General features: G+C 39.1%; 1 protein-coding gene across 2 annotated transcripts in view; it reads left to right on the top strand.

The window, feature by feature from the left end:
• gabrr2a (gamma-aminobutyric acid type A receptor subunit rho2a) overlaps positions 1 to 15346 on the top strand; it is a 40646-nt gene extending 25300 nt beyond the window's left edge. For both annotated transcript variants that reach the window (XM_071520592.1, XM_071520591.1), the window contains exons 4-9: positions 762 to 985; positions 6240 to 6322; positions 7444 to 7584; positions 8773 to 8925; positions 11263 to 11471; positions 15011 to 15346. In XM_071520592.1, the coding sequence (XP_071376693.1) occupies positions 762 to 985; positions 6240 to 6322; positions 7444 to 7584; positions 8773 to 8925; positions 11263 to 11471; positions 15011 to 15346 (1146 nt within the window). The remainder of the gene's footprint in view (positions 1 to 761; positions 986 to 6239; positions 6323 to 7443; positions 7585 to 8772; positions 8926 to 11262; positions 11472 to 15010) is intronic.
• The last annotated feature ends 2489 nt before the right edge of the window (positions 15347 to 17835 follow it).

The raw sequence follows: 17835 nt of genomic DNA, 5'->3' as shown, positions 1-17835 counted from the left end.
CAACCTTGTGTCAGCTTGAGAAAAACATAACTAAACACTTCTCTCAAAAGATATTTTTCATATTAGTCTGCTTTAGTCCTATTTTTTTTTTTTATTCTTTCTTTCATGCTTTTTTATTGGCCAAGAAAAAAGGACTGAGCAAATATTTTTTGTTGCTTTGCACCAGAATGGAATATCTACCACTTGAAAAAGTAGCACATATTTCATATTTCGGAATCCATTTTTTAAACAAGCAATCAATGCTTTCACATCTGTGAATAGCAACTGCCAGTAAATTCATATATTTAAGTAATCCATGCATCTCATTCTCTCTTATACACTACTGTCTGCATGTTCATATAGCCCTGTTTGTTTGTATCCTATTTTTAAGTATGTGTATATATATTTTTTTCCCCTGTATTTTATTTCTTTTGCTGCCAAAACAACCCACTGTCCCCACAGGGATGCTTTATCTAATATTATACTACTCTCCCATACTTTAATCTATCAAAGGGTATTGAGAGAGAGTATCAAAGGGATTGATAGAGAAAAATCTAAACAAATTCCATTACTTTTTAAAGGATAATAGGCACAAAGTCCTTGGTTTTGACAAAATGATAACACTTTCACAGACTGGAAACTCAGTATTTTAGAGGCATTGAATTATGATTTTATGAATTTTTTTTATTTTTTTTTAAGATGAATATATAACATTTTGGTATTGAACTCATTCATCTCCAATTTGTAGTCTTTCTGGTGAACTGTTCCTTTGATCGTGACAGGACTTCACCATGACCCTGTACCTGAGGCACTACTGGAAGGACGAGCGCCTGTCGTTCACCAGCAGCACCAACAAGAGCATGACGTTCGACGGGCGCCTGGTGAAGAAGATCTGGGTCCCCGACGTCTTCTTCGTCCACTCCAAGCGGTCCTTCATCCACGACACCACCACCGACAACATCATGCTGCGCGTCTTCCCCGACGGACACGTCCTCTACAGTCTGAGGTCTGGGTCTGTTCAACTGTGAACTCTGTGAATTGTGTGTTTAACTGTCATACAGTACGTCGATCTGCTTTACAGGTGATCTGCTGTGACAATGGAACCTTTATCATTCCAATCCCCCGCACCACAATTATTTTTCGAAGTAGTTCATGTTCATGTCCTTTATGGCAGTGATTCTCAACCTTTTTCATATCGAGAACCCCTAATTTAGTCCACATTAGGGCCACGGACCCCCATTTGATGAGATTCTGTCTCTCAAAACCCAAATCTGAGACTATTTTTATTGTTAGATATGATTTTGTCCAGAATTCCATGACTATCTGTATTGTAGGTAGAGAGATAACAGTGAAACTATGATCAAAACATTCTCTAATTGTGTTACACTTCTTGTAAATGAAATAATGGTGAAGTTTAACAATTCATCAATTTACTGGGGACCCCCTGGAACCCCCTCAAGGACCCCTGGTGGTCCCCGGACCCCACGTTGAGAACCACTGCTTTATGGGCTTTATTTGGAGCTTTATTTCCTCAACTGTTTACACACATTGCCAGCCTTCTAGGCTAATGTTAGCAATCGAGCTAGCCATAACCTAACTAGCAAGCAATCTAACTAGCCTAACTAGCAAGGCTATTTCACTATAGTTATTAAGGAACGTCCATGTCTTTTAAATTCGCACTTGTGGTTCATTTTTGGCTTTATTGTCCAAAATTTCTTACATTCACGTATGACTCTGTGCTGTTCAGCCATGTTAAAAAGAGTGGTTACATCACAACTCGACCAATTCATGCTGCATCTACAATCCTGATTTCGATCATCCAATATAATAAGGCGGTAAATCCGACACCACTTGAATGCTGTATTACAACCAATGTGCACCAGCAAATATTTAGACGTTGAATAGATGCTGATACGACGGCCTGCACCAACGTAGAAAACTCGATCTAGCGCCAAAATTAAGGATAAGGATAAGGATAAGGATGTTTTATAGTCATTCCAGAACATGTTGTACATGAAAGGGAACGAAATGAGGTACTCAGGTCCCGGTTCAGGTAATAGCAATAATAAAACCAAGAAGAAAGCACACAATAAAAAAAAATATAAAAATAAGTAAAGAAATATATAAATATAAGTATAAATATAAAGTGAACAAAGTGTGAGGATAGGAATAAGACTGTAAAAATCTGAAAAATAAACAAGGTGCCAAGTGGACCCAAATTGCACATTGCAATATGCCCTGATATGAAAAAATAGTAATAATAGCAGCAAATTGTTCAGTGAGAAGCAGCAATTGTTCAGTGTGATTTGCAAGATTTTCAGTCTTAAAGTGCAGAATTTCGCAGTCTCAAATTGCAGCAGTGCCCTGATATGGAGTAATAGTAATAATAGCAGCAATTATTCAGATTAAATTAAAGTTGAGACGACATCCATAGTCGCTATCTGCATAGTTTGGTGACATCAGGACCTAAATACTTTATGATAACACTTCAAAACAGTTTCCAAATTTTAACTGTGCTGTAATATCATGTTTTGATATGGCAAGATGTTGAGCTCAGTGCAATGGTCAGAGATAGATCCATGGACACTGTTATTGGTAAAAGTGTCCTGGTTTCAGATGCGTTTGGACTGAATCCAGAAGCCAATATTGAGTCCCAGCAGAGTTCATCAGATGGGTTAACAATCAATCAGCTGCACAACTGAGTTTGCAGTACAGTTTGCTATTTTTCAGTGTACAGCCAGTGCAACAAAACAAGACGTGTCAGGATTAAACAATGAGTTCTATAATACAATTTCAGCAACTTATTTAGTCCTGTTTCCTGACAGTTTTATCACTGTTGCATACTGCTGCCTTATCTTGTCTCCTGCCGACTTCTATCATGCTTATCTGTGTTTGCTTTGCTGTTTTTTATGCTCCTGTTCCCTGTCTTCTACTCTTCTACTAAATCTATGTATCAACACGTGATTGGTGTGGTAGGTAAGGTGCAGGGCTAGGAACAGCCAATACGCAGGTGTGACCGAGTCAACTTTGCTCGAGTCCCAAGTCAGTCTCAAGTCTTGAGGCACGTCTAAATGTAGTCAAGTCTAAATGTAGAACACCAAGTCAAGTGTCAAGTCAAGTCAAGTCTCAAGTCAAGACCCAAGTCTAAATGTAGATTACCAAATCAAGTCTAGTCTCAAGTCAAGTCCCACATCTAAATGTAGAACACCAAGTCAAGTCAGAACAAATCAACAAAGAGCCGAGTATGAACTATGTATTAGTTAATGCTTAATAAGCATTAACTAACTCTTAATTAATGTATCCTTATTGTAAAGTGTTACCGTACAACTCTGGAAACTCGGACACATGCAATATTACCTTCTTCATCTTTTAGCTCACACAAAGCTATAATGTGATTGGACAGGCTTTGAAAGGTCAGCAACAAATGGGAAAGTGAAAGTTGAAATATTTGAACTTTGAGCCAAGGCAGCGCTTCCTCTAGGTTCGGAGGAGGAAAACAACGGCTCAGCTGGTGCAAAGCAGTTTTGCTGCAGCTGTGTTGACAGCTTAATCAGTCAAGTTACATAAATAACATGGCAGCATGTTGCACAAAGCCATTACTTTGGTCCAGCAGAGTTCAGTAGATGGGTTCACCATCAGTCTGGTGCACAAGCAAATCTGTTCAGCTACTTTTCAGCTTACAGCCAGAGAAACGAAACCGGATATGTCTGGAGTGTCTAAAACTTTGGTATGAAGTGCTGTGTTTACTCATATTTCAACCACTTATTATTTTCAAACTCCTCTCTACTGTCCCATACCTCATCTTGTCTCATGATTCTTTGCTTTCGCCTTATGCAACAGCACCAAAGACAGGGCACAAAGTAGAGAGTCAAGGGGAATTCAGAGTTTTGACAATGTTTGCGGTTCCGTTTGCAGTTTAGCATGACTGCTCATGTCCAAATCCATGACATATAAACTCACAGTTACATTTCTTTAGCTTTTCCCTATTCACATAAATCATATTTATGAGTCATGTTGCAGTCTGACAGTTCCCTTTAATGAGGCTCCGTAACACAGTGCATGTCAACCTACAGGGCCATCCCGATCATGAATATTTACCTTTTTATATGTCATCTGAAAATTTAAAGTGTAGAGCAGGAAGATGTGGGAGAAGAGATATGAGAAGGAAGGGGAGATGGTGACATTATGAGAAAACTAGTAGAATGAGATTTATTCTAACGTTGTGTGGATCAAGTAGACCCAGCAACTTTTGAAATCCAGCTCACTCAGTTTGTAGTGGTTTATTTGAACTCTGAAGTGTTTACTCCTTTAGTTTGGATTGTTTGGACAGGTGCAATACCATTTGAACTCAGGTGGCACCAAATAACGACACCGAGACACCTAAAAATGCGAGTCTCAGTCCTCTAACAAGAGAACCGCGGTGCGGTATGAGAACGTAATCTGAAACAACTACAGGAAACCGCCACAAAACGCAAGGGTGTATGGCAGGCTGTTTCAATTTCAAAATCTTATTCTCTTGATTTGGTTTGAAGATTTTGGTTTTCAATACAATTTACGTAGATAGTCATCTTGTCCCTACTATCACGATCACTCCAAGGATGAAGAAGATTTTGACAGTGAGAAATAACAGAATATTTGGGTCTAAAGAACCGAAAATGTGTAGTTGCATGTACATCGGGACATTCTAACAATATTTTTCCATAAAGTTCTGTGTGCGATTCCAGGAGTCATTCCTATGTTCCCAGGGTCCTATGTTCCCAAGGTCCTATGTTCCCCAGCTCTATATAGCACATAATGGGAACCTGAAAAAGATGTTCCCCAGCTCTGTATTCGCTTAATATGGTTAGTTAGGGTTAGGGTTTAGGGTTAGGGTTAAACATAGGACCCTGGGAACGTAGGACCCTTTGTCATGTTCCTATTATGTGCCATATAAATCTGGGGAAAATAGGACCCTGGGAACATTAGGACCCTGGGAACATAGGACCTTATACGCTCCCCGATTCCAAGCCTTTTTAAGACCTGGAAAATGCCCAATTCTTTTTCCAGACTTTTCAGACCCTGTTATGGCTAAAAGGAGATGGATGTTGACATCTGATAGCCAGCAGTTCCTCATGCTTGGAAAGCCTAGCAGAACCAAATGAAGTCCGACCCGATGCTCATATTTCTTCATGTGGTCTTTACTGTTACGAACACTAGAGAAGGGAAATTACAGCAAAGAGCAGGCAAGTCCATCATGTGTAGCCAGTGGTGGAAAGTAACTAAGTACATTTACTCAAGTACTGTACTTAAGTACAATTTTGAGATACTTGTACTTTACTTGAGTATTTCCATTTGATGCTACTTTATACTTCCACTCCACTACATTTCAGAGGGAAATCTATTTATCTATCTACATTTATTTGACAGCTTTAGTTACTTTTCAGATGGAGATTTGACACAATGGATAATATAACAAGCTTTTAAAATACAACACATTGTTAAAGATGAAACCAGTGGTTTCCAACCTTTTTGGCTTTTGACGTCTTCCAAAAAGCAGTGTGTAGTCGGGTCACATTTCAGATGTCTATGAGTTGTTAACAGCTCCACCAAATAGTGATTTTTCCCTCTAAACCTCACATGGTTTCATTTCAATAAATGTTCAAATGATCCAATATTTCAGCAAAAATCAAAGATTAGAGAAAAAGTCCAAAAACTGAAAACAGATTTATGTATCAGAACTTTGTTTTTTCTTCTTTCCTCTCCCATTAATCATCTCACGACCCCTCAGATTTATCTGGTGACCCTTTGGAGGGGCCCGACCCTTAGGTTGGGAACCACTGGACTAAACTAGCTAACTGTATATAAAGTAGTTCAAACTAGCTCCACCTCCAGCAGCTACAACAGTAACATGCTGCTTACACACTGATGCTTCAGTATTAATAATCTAATGATGTCAAATATAATAAAATATCAGTCAGAGGGACCAAACCACTACTTTTACTTTAATACTTTAACTACATTTTGCTGCTAATACTTCTGTACTTTTCCTTAAGTAGGAATTTCCTTAAGTAGGATTTTTCGTGCAGGACTTTTACTTGTAATGGAGTATTTTTACGTTGCTGTATTAGTACTTTTACTTAAGTAAAGGATCAGAGTACTTCTTCCACCACTGTGTGTAGCTCACGTTGCAGGGACTGGAATCAGGTTTGTTTTGACCCCCAACTCCAGTATCATTACTTTGATGAATCATGTTTTTTTTACCATGTGTTGTTGTTGAACAGGGTGACTGTGACAGCAGCCTGTAACATGGACTTCAGCCGGTTTCCCCTGGATTCCCAGACCTGTTCGCTGGAGCTAGAAAGCTGTGAGTTGGAACTCTCATGTACAGTTGAATTGTGTTGTGAAATAAGCATTGAGTGGACGTGCCATCGTCCCCATTAGCCGGTCCACAAAAAATTTAGAAAATGAGTGTGAAATTATCAGAGTTCAAATCAAGGTTTTTCTTAGAGACTCCAGTTTAGGCATTGCAATATATCTCAAAGATTCATAATTCAATCATAAATCAACTCACATTATTTTTTATTTTAACAAATAAAACAATAATAACAAAGTTGAAATCTGAAAGTTAGTTATATTCCCTATAAAGACGATCTTCATCCTAGAAATACAACTTCAAGGTTAGGTTGTAAAAATAATGTTGCACATCAAGATATAAAGAGAAAGTTGTAATATTTGGGATGGAATAATTTGGCCTGAGTTGGTAAAAAACTGTAGTGCATATCTATTAGACATAGAAATCACAAGGTCGAGTTAAGTTTTTTATTTCGTCTCGCAATTCCCAGAGATCACCTGTCAATCAAACAGTGTGGGCGGAGCTTGGATTTTCTGTTGCTGCAGTTTGAGTTTCTCTTTTCTTTGTCTCTTCAGCCATGGTAGGGTCCTTTTCAACTATGAAATACTGCATGTGCTTTGCATATTGGCTAATAAACATTCAATTTGTACCACTAAGAATTGTTTTAACTTCTGTCCCACTGCTGGAAAATGGCAGCAGGCCTTACAGAGGAGGATGGTGCAGTCTACCATATTGGTTGTTTTAGTTTTTGTTGGTGCAGTGGTTTGTGTTGGTCGGCATTTTCTTCTGCTGCTGGCTGCATGGTGCCAACATTTTCTACTGCCTCAAGCTGCGCACTCGGTTGTTTTCTGATCAAAGACAGCTCCATTTTTCACCTCCAGAACACATTGGAAAGAACAAAACATGGCGGCCCACAGGCAAACAGTAGTTTGTTTGACAACTTTGAATAACAGGGTGAAATACGAAAAAGTGTACTTCTGATTATGGAGGGCGTTTTTTTGTCCCCTCATTTTTATTTTCACAGGCATTTGATGAACTTTCAAAGCCCCAAGCCTCTGGTGATTTCTGATCCTATCATATAGTGTGGAGATTAGTGATTTTATGATTTGATTTGACTTACCTATGCTTTCCAGATGCCTACACGGATGAAGACCTGATGCTGTACTGGAAGAGTGGAGATGAATCCCTGAGTACTGACGATCGCATTTCCTTGTCCCAGTTCCTCATCCAGAAGTTCCACACCACCTCTCGTCTGGCCTTCTACAGCAGTACAGGTACATACTGTGTAATATTGTTGAGCTGCAATATAGTTAGTCACATACTTAGAAATCAATAGTATGTGTTGCTGGCTTCAAATGCTTGGCCCTGCCCTCTGTTGCAAATTTGATGACTTTGTCGCTATAGATTTAGCAACTTTTCAGACCCGCCTGGCAACTTGTGTGTGTTGAATCTTGAAGTAACCTGAAAAATTCAACCTTCCTATTAGGGATGGGACGATATGCTTATCTCACGATACAATTCAATATGCGATTCACAATACAATAAAACCATGATACGATGTAATAAATAAAAGTTCAATGTCAAAGTCTGACTGTGCAGAATTATGTTTATTTCTGAGACACAAATCTTTCTTGCAATGGCATTGGCTTGCTAGAATGTAAAGAATTTTAAAATGTCATTACAAAGTGCAAATAATATAATTTGGAGAGTTTATGAAACTGTGATGGTCAAGCCGTCTCATTTGTCATCACTACAGCAGAGTACAATGTTGTTAATATGGCAATTAATTTTTCTGCCCCACAATATGTATTGTCACATGTTTGTATTGCGATATACTTAATTTCGATATATCGTCCCATCCCTACTTCCTTTCAATGTTGTTATTGAAAAAAAGGAAAATGTCATCACATTAATAGCAGGGAACTTTTATAACATTAATGGGAATTTTTTAGGTAACACTATCCAATAAGGGTCACTAAGTTAAGGGTTAGTTAATGCTTAATAAGTGTTAGTTAATGCTTAATAAGCATTAACTAACCCTTAATTAACAGTTAACTAATGTCTAATTTATTAATGGTGTTCATGTTAACTAAGGTATTAATTTATACATTATTTAATAGTTTATAAAGATGACTATTAAATAATGTATAAATGAATACCTTAGTTAACATGAGCACCATTAGTAAATGATTACCAGACACATTAGTTAACTGTTAATTAAGGGTTAGTTAACTTAGTGACCCTTATTGTAAAGTGTTACCATTCCTGATTTATTACGTTAATGAGAATTTATTACATTAACAGGTGTGACAAGCCAGTTTCGTGAACGTAGGAAACATAAAAACTTAAGTGAAGTCCTTAACAGAAAAAGTTGCGGCTGTTTTGTGCAACCAGCCACAGCACTGCCGAGTCTTTCAACATGACACCACATCTGAGTTGTTCTATTGCTCCACTGTTTCCAGGCTGGTACAACCGTCTGTACATCAACTTCACGTTGCGGCGCCACATCTTCTTCTTCCTGCTGCAGACCTACTTCCCCGCCACCCTCATGGTGATGCTGTCATGGGTGTCGTTCTGGATCGACCGAAGGGCTGTGCCGGCCAGAGTCTCCCTGGGTAAAAAAATAAAAAATAAAAAATAAAAAATAAAAAAACCTCATGCCAAATGTCCTTTGAAGCAATTCTGCATGCCTGAGGAAAATCTGTCTGTGTGAAATGATGGAAGCTGGCTATGACATAGCTTTTCACGTAGCTCCGCCAATTGGGAACACACACACACACACACACTCAAACACACGAACCTCCCACTCACTACCGCACTCACTTTTCCTTTGAATTCATTTTCTGCATCTGGGCTATTTCAGTACTTGTCATATATGCGTTTTGTTGCTGTTAGACTGTTTTCCAACTTGTTTGTTTTTTCAACTTTTTTGTCGTCTCGTTCCCCTCATTAAATTCTGTTGTGTCTCTGTTTGTCATCTGGATTTCTTTATCTTTTAAGAGGCGATGCTTTTAGAAGCCCCTTTGAGATTACTTTATCTCAGTTGCACAGTTTCTAATCTTTTTCTTTTCTCTTTTTTCTGCGTTTTATCATTTATATTTGTAAATACACAAACTTTAGTGATATGGGGGAATTGCCTAACTACATAGATTTTACTCTGCACCACTTGATGTTACTATTTTGTCTGTATTAGTTAAACCTAGTTGTATACATAGATTTATTCTGTGGTTGTAGTGGCTATGGGAAAAAACTACAAATTAATTCTCATACTTTGTACTAGTTAACGTACCTGTTTGTTGACTTTTGGTGATGTTAAATTAGCTATTTTCTTTCACTATCACGCAAGTTAGCTAATATTAACTCAAAGCTGGGGTAGGCAACTTTGGCGAAATGAGCAAGAATTTGAAAGTATACAACAAACCCCCCTGCCTCCCTCCCTAACTCCCTCCTCCAACAAGGCTCAGGCGCACATGACACAGCTCTGCTAGCTCACTCTAGTTGTTACTAAAACATTCACCAGCAAAAATATTTTTTGGCAGCATAGATTAGCCATTGCGGTTACAAAACACATTGTGATACAGACATTGATCGAGCTAGGTTCACTCTATACTGGAGAGAGAGTGCGTCATCTTTGGCAAACTCTGCTAGCTCAGTCTTTATTCGCTGGCAATTTTTTTTTTGTCACACATAGATTAGCCACCACAGTTGCAAAGCCATAGCTACAGTATCTAATACCAGTTGACTGACTGAACTGAGCGTGGCTCCTTCATGATGAACAGGTCTTGTTACCTTGCAAGGCAGCTGGATTCGCGAGATCACGATCACGCGAAAATCCATCTTGCCAGGCTTCAAGTTATGCGTTTGTGGCTGAACCACAGTGGTGCGGACCAATCAGCGTCCTATGAGGGCAGCTGGGGGCGGGGCTTAGGTGTGACGACAGCGAGAAGCGAAGTTCGTTCACAACAATGGTGGCTCCTAAAGAGGCTAGCCTAGATGCTGCTATAACATCAGTTATTTCTGAACTGGAGAGTATTTCTTCATTGAAAGAAGAGCAAAGAACGGCACTGAAGGCTTTTCTGGATGGAAAAGATGTTTTCACTCTTCTCCCGACTGGCTTCGGCAAGAGTTTGTTTATATGGTTCGTTGATCTGATTGGTTGAAGTTAGCCTGTGATAGACGTTGATAGACAGATGGTTCATCCAATCAACCTGCCAAGTATTTTTTGAAAGTGCCTGCTCTTTTTCAAACAGTTTCCAAGGACGACTTCCCAGATGGTTCTGTGTAACAAACCATCTGACGTGTCAGGTTACAGGTCTTGTGCAGTGGGGAAAATAACTCCTTACACTTCTTTGGGCAAGTTTATTCCAGTCCAAGTATTCAGTTTGGATTATGGCTGTTTCATGTCGTCTCTTCTGTGGATATATTTGTTTTCTCTCTGCAGTTTACAGGCTGGTCAGGACTAGACTGAGCTATGTGCGCATGTGATTGATGCAGAGAGCTGTCGTGGTCTACCGGGAGCAGTGAGATTTTGGAGAGCCTGAAAATAGAGGCAGGGGTGATCACAGAGTCCTGATCTTCTCTCAGACCATTTGAATTACTCATAGCTGAAAAGGTGTTATGAAAGTTTCACCAAATAATACAAAAAGAAAGTTGCCTACCCCAGCTTTAAGCTACCATTAATTGTGGCAGGAGAAAATGATTTTGTTCACATTACTGGCCACAGAAGGTGAAAACGTCACTGTCCATGACATGTCGTGGTTAGTGATGCCTTTACCATGTACTTGTTATGATGTACCTCTGCATGAAGCAAGAGCCAAACTAACTAGGTCCAATGTAACATTTAGTGTAGATGCTCATTCAGCTGGTGCAAAAGCCTGCTGGTTACACATCGTAAGTGAGTTGTGAGTTTAGGCTTACTTAGATTTAAACCTGGTGTATCTTCTTCTGCTCAGGCATCACAACGGTGCTGACCATGTCCACCATCATCACTGGTGTGAATGCCTCCATGCCCAGGGTGTCCTACATCAAGGCAGTGGACATTTACCTATGGGTCAGCTTTGTGTTCGTCTTCTTGTCGGTGTTGGAGTACGCTGCAGTCAACTACCTATCCACCGTCCAGGACCGCCGAGAGCGCAAGATGAGAGAGCGAGCAAGATCACAGGTAACTATGTGGGCAGGAAAATCTGAAATTTTGTTTTCATTGCTGTGGTTACAGTCCTGCTACAATGTAGCCATGGATGCCGGCTGCAATAGTTTCTATGGTTACAGATCTGCTACGAACCTGAGTTTAAATATATTTTGCAACTATTCTAGGGTTTTTTTCCACACTTATATTGTCTGTAAAGATTCAAGTTTTACGGTTGTGTTTGAGATACATTGGGATAAGACAGTTTCAACAGTTATTTTGCATATGCATGTTGTATTTCACAATTCTGCATGTACACCATAATAGATTTTTTCCAAAATAATCTTGGTTTTAATGTCAAATTTTATAATGAAGCATTGGGTGATGATGGGTGGAGTTAATCAGGGATTTGGTCTTTTAAGCACATCTTTCCAGTTAGTTGGTGTGGAATTGGAATTGAATTTTCTTTGAATATTGAATATTACACACATAGATGTGAGTGCATTTAGATGGGAAGGCTGGCACTATCAGTCAATGTCCAATACTATCCACACCCAATGAGTCAGTGTTTGAATATAGTCTATGCTTTAGTGAATGAAACACCTAATTACATTTATGTACTGATGAATATAGACACATAGACACACAATTATATTGATATTATCAAGGAAGATAGTGAAAATAGGTGAAACAGATCTTGAAAACTGTATTATTTGTGGATCGGTAAATACATCTGCCCTATCTATGGTATAATTGAGTCTGCAATGCTTGTACCACAGTTCATTCTATATAGCAGAGGCAGATCAACTTGGGTCTACTAGTTATCTAGGATGAACTACTTTATTAGTTATCTAGTTAGGTTAGCAAATGCAGAGCTATCTTCAAGATTCTTGATATTGGCAGTCTACCTCAAAATTACATGAGAAATGCCCAACAACTTAACAACCCACTAATGCTAGACACTTATCTTGTTGTTATGATGCGCTACAATGCACTGTGGTACAGGTTGGAGGAGTATATGGCAAACCAGACAGTGGACATACTTAACACTAGAAAGGCCAAGGGAATTTGTTTTCACAGTGGGCTCCACAGACCTCCAGGAGTCCTTGAGAGAGACAGTTCAATTCTAAAATTCAACGACTGGCACTGGCCTTTCTAGTTTTAATGTACTTGGATATAAAGTACATATTAATGTACTTTAATATGGCATGAAATACAGAGAGCCAAGCCACAGTGATTTGGTTGAGTGGATTTGCAATTTTCATTTTGTGAAATGTATTACCCAATTGTAATTAGTCGCATACAGAAAGTAGCCAGCTGATATCATGGCTTATTTTGCCCTACATAAGAGATTTGAACTATTTTTAGCTCAGCAGTTCAAACACTACCTGGAGCTAACTTAAAGGTACACCACGTTTTTAGTAGATAGGCCTGTTGTTCAACTGTTTGATGATGAGAACATAGACACCAAAGTCATGTGTCCCCAGCAGATCATTGGCTCCGGTGCTCCATGCTAACACTTCAGCAGAAACTATGGCTCCATGCTAACACTTGAACATACATCATGTTGAGTGATAGTAGGCCACTAGCATTTCTTCAAAAGTTTGCCTCTTCAGATGCAATTTTCAAACTTCGCTAAAGTATGAGTTCAGGCTCATGATAGTAACTGCCGAAATTTTTTCACAGTAGCCTGACCGTAGCTTGTTCCTTTTGAATGGAACATTCCAACTAGTGCGGCTAGGCTAAAAGCCTGCTGGGTAGTGTAGTTCGGTAACTAATTGTGTTATTCATGTAAATAATACTGAATGGATTTTTGTGAAGTGAGATGTGTTGATGCTTACTAGAACATATTTCAGATGCTTTTTAGATTGTTTATTGTTTATTGAAGTAACGCCCCATATACTGAATTGGGGTAAAGTCAAACCTAGGGTTGATGGAAATTCCTATATTTTCACTGGCCCAGCAGTCAAAAATGAAAATAACCACTTTTTCATAAATGTAGAATATTAATTAGTATGAAGTAAATGATATTGACAGTTCATAATACACAGTGGGAAAATGATTGTAAAATAAACACCAAAAAACAAATGAGAGCTTTTCAGTGAATGTAACGAGCAGTAACATGGGAAAAACATAATAAACAGAGGGGAAATTCATGAGGCTGTATTATAGACATAATACCCTCCTTACCCTCTGGGTTTGCCAGCCATCTGTCAACATTCTGAGGGTTGAATTGTTCCATGTCTGGGCCCTTAAGGCTAATGAAGAGGAGCTTTGACAATATCAAGAGTTTGCTCCTCCAGTCTGACCTGATGAGCTTCATAGCACTGAAGCCCCTCTCGCATCATGCAGTTGAAAGTAGGAGTAGCCTACAAGGATTAGCTAACACACACACACACACACACACACACAACTAGTAATGTTATATACTTCTTGCAAGTGTTACTTTTAGCTAGCAACATTGAGCTAATATTAGTCGCAAACGAATTAGCTAGAAGGCTACAATATATAACGTTATCCCAACAGTAATGAGTGAGATGATATTTGAATGTCACTTGTCTTCAACACGCCACATCTGTTTGATACTGGGATCCCAAGACATTAAGCAGACCTGATGGTTGTCAGCCACCTGCTTTGCCAGCATACAGGCTATGTGCTGCTGGCTCTTGTCATGGCCATCAAGTGTATTTTTGTGATAACTGTCAGTCCCTTTATAATGAACCTGCTTGATCCGCATTACCCAGAAATTCCTGACAAACAGTGCAAAACACTGCAGGGATTTATCTGTCATTTTCAACCCATGGGAACTGCTACTTTTGCCACAGAGTTTGAACTTGCCGCCATGTCTACGCCACTCTGAGCTCAATGGAGGCACCTCCCTCTGGGGAGCAATCTGATTGGCCAGAATAAGCACAACAGAGAAGAGAGTGGGCCAGTGGCAGAGTGGCAAAGGTCATGCTCATCATTGGGTGAAAAATTGTAGGACTAGAACTAGATTGATCGGTCACTGGCGCAATTGGGCCAGTTGATTGATCAGTCACTGGCCCAAGATAACCTCTTAGTGGCCCCAGGCCATTGGGCAATCCTTACTGTCAAACCCTGCTGTGTACAGCAAACGATCACTCATACGTGAAATAGTTCCAAAATAATTCTGCTACATCAGCTATATTGAGTAAATATTTCATTTTTAAAATGTATGAATCTACAGGCCATATAAAAAATAAAAAAAACAACCAACTATCACGATCGATAAAAGATCAGTCTTCTTATTTTGAATATTGCTAGTGGCCTACTATCACTCAACATAGTGTATGATAAAGTATTACCATGGAGTTTACTATCACTCAACATAGTGTATGCTAAAGTGTTAGCATGGAGCCTACTATCTCTCCACATAGTGTATGCTAAAGTGTTAACATAGAGCACCTCAGCCAACCATCTACCTATGATTTTGGTGTCTATATGTTTCATCACTTAACGGAAAAGCTGACCAACAGGCTAATCCCCCACAAACTTGGCGTACTCCTTTAAAATTCTCAATGTAAAACCTATGATTATCTGTTTCTACCTCCCAGTCACTCCCCTGCACCTGCGGCATCTCCCAGACCCGAACCATGACCATGCTGGACGGCACCTACAGCGAGGCCGACACCAACAGCCTGGCCGGCTACACCGAGGACCCCATGGTGCCCGAAGAGGAGCAGGAGGAGCTGCACGGGGTTCCGGAGAAACCTGAACACATGGTGGTACATTTGTCAGTGAGCAGCGAGTCCACCACCACCAAGAAGAAGAAGAGCATACGCGCCCTCAACATCATCCAGAATACGCACGCCATCGATAAATACTCCCGGATGATTTTCCCCGGTTCGTACATCTTCTTCAATCTTATCTACTGGTCTGTCTACTGCTGAGAGGGACTCCTGAGTCAGGATGGAGGCCAGACAGAGTAATACACAGACAGTATGAATGCTGCGTCAAAATGTTCCACATTCGGACTAAGTTTTAGAGAGCTGATGTATGTCTGGTGCTGATAGATCATTAGGTTCAAGGCCTTGGAGAATAACAGAGCCTGAAAAGATGAGGAGAGTGATTGGCTTTCTTTCCTTCCATCTGCAAACGTTCTGCATGGAGAACTCTGGGATTGTTTGGGTCGCTCCTCTTTTGTTTTTGTCCTTCATGCAGCACTTCGAATGTTCATTGACGCTATTCAAACTCTCAAAAGGTAAAACAAAGGAAGCTATCCGTCGGAAAGGCATTTTTGCTGTTGAAAAACTCTTTGTCCTCACGACTGCCATTAGAAAATGACATTGGCTTTGGCTGGTTATAACTGCTGAACACGGTTGTTAGCTTTGCTTTTAAGTCAATTTGTGTAGTGGACTTCTATCATTGCTTTGAGTGCATACTGAATACATAAAGTACACTTACCGTGCGTTCACAATGTGAGCAACTTGGTTGATGGATTTCTCTATTCTGACTGATGGTGGTCTATGTAGCGGTCTGCAGCTACAAAGTTTTGAACAGGCAAATCATGTATTTTTCACTGCTTTGGTATTGCCTTTCACAACGTTACGTTGTTTTGAAAGGACTGTAGCACCCAATAATGTAATAATTTCCTGAAAATGTAATAACGCCTGAAAATGTAATAAAATTTGAACTTAACTTGATCGAAAATGTAATAAAACCCAATAATGTAATAACTTGACCAATAATGTAATAAAATGTCTTGACTGATATTGTAATAAATTTTTCCAATAATGTAATACCTTTCAATATAAGAAAACCCAATAATGTAATAACTTGACCAATAATGTAATAAGATGTCCTGACTGATATTGTAATAACATTTTATGTTTATTTTTATATTTTATGATTGGAAATGTAAACTCTAGGCTTTATGTAGAATTTGAAATTTACAACAGATGGCAAGTGGTACGTTGTTATCAGGCAAAGATGCATTAAACTAAAATCCCTATCAATGGGAAATGAACCCGTCCATACCCATGCTGATTGGTCGTTGTGCAAGTATCGTCCATTAGACCAGAGTGGATCTTAGATTAGACACCATCAGAAGAGTTGTAAAAAGTAGAAACTTTTTGACTTTTACTCAATTGCACCCCCACCGATTATGATGGGGGGATCCAATCACAGATTTTCTAGTTTTAAAGCGGGAAAACGGGGGGGGTTAAGGAACAGTTACCTGGGGTCCCCAGTGCTGCTCAGAAGCTTATCTGACCTGGAATGGTCTCCCAAGGAGGAAGTCCATCTCCCACTCAATAAGACCAGGATGTAGTTGCATGTCCCTGAGTTTCTGCCCATGTGCATATGGCTGTATGGTGCTCAAAGTCTGCACTTTAACCTAATAGTCATTCTTTCATTTTAAATCCAATGTACGTATATAACATTCTTAAATTCTTAAAACACAAAATGTAGAACTCTGGACTGAAAATGAACATCATCAGTTTTGAAAAAGAAAATGACCCACCTGAAAGGTATTACATTATCGGTAAAAATGTTATTACAATATCAGTCAGGACATTTTATTACATTATTGGTCAAGTTATTACATTATTGGGTTTTACTATATTGAAAGGTATTACATTATCGGTAAAATGTTATTACAATATCAGTCAGGACATTTTATTACATTATTGGTCAAGTTATTACATTATTGGGTTTTATTACATTATTGGTCAAGTTATTACATTATTGGGTTTTATTACATTTTTGATAAAGTTAAGTGCAAATGTTATTACATTTTCAGGCGTTATTACATTTTCAGGAAATTATTACATTATTGGGTGCTACAAGGACTACACTGACTTTTTGGGAAATTGGCTCATTGGTCAACTTACCCTTTACGTGATGAGGAGATTGGCAGAAAAAACCCCAAAACCAACTCTGGATTACATGCTCTACTTACTCTTGACAATGCCAGTTGCCTCTTAACGTACTGTATGCCAAAACATTTAGCATGTGCACAGGTCAGAGATACCTACCAGAGACACAAATCTCTTGTGTCTCTGATAAATTGACCAAGTCAATTTCCCCAAAAGTCGTCAAAGCCTTTTAACGTAGCTAGCTAGCAAGCGCTAATTTGTAGTATAAATCGAAAATAAACCGAAAAGAAAATCTGCAAAATTACTTAAAAGTTTACCACCCCAATGCTGGATGCAACCATTCTCCAAGTGTCGTTTTTGAGTCTTTCCAATAAGAATTGAAGAAAACTGGGAATGAAACAATAGGAAGGGCAGAAATCTGATTGGCTGATGACCATGAAATGTTCAGCTATGGCCAACTTTTCTAGGCTCTAAAGGAAACGAATGCACTTCTGGTGATTTGTTGATCGTGTTGCTCATAGTGTGAACACATGGTTACTGACTTGAAGTTGCTTTTAAGTTGT

This window comes from Centroberyx affinis, unplaced genomic scaffold, assembly GCF_046629955.1.
Source record: "Centroberyx affinis isolate AG114_WGS23_722 - 3 ecotype Tasmania unplaced genomic scaffold, CSIRO-AGI_Caff_v1 ptg000812l_1, whole genome shotgun sequence".
In the NCBI taxonomy this organism is placed as follows: domain Eukaryota; kingdom Metazoa; phylum Chordata; class Actinopteri; order Beryciformes; family Berycidae; genus Centroberyx; species Centroberyx affinis.
Note: the sequence above shows the minus strand (reverse complement) of the source record. Positions and strands in the feature narration are given on the sequence as shown.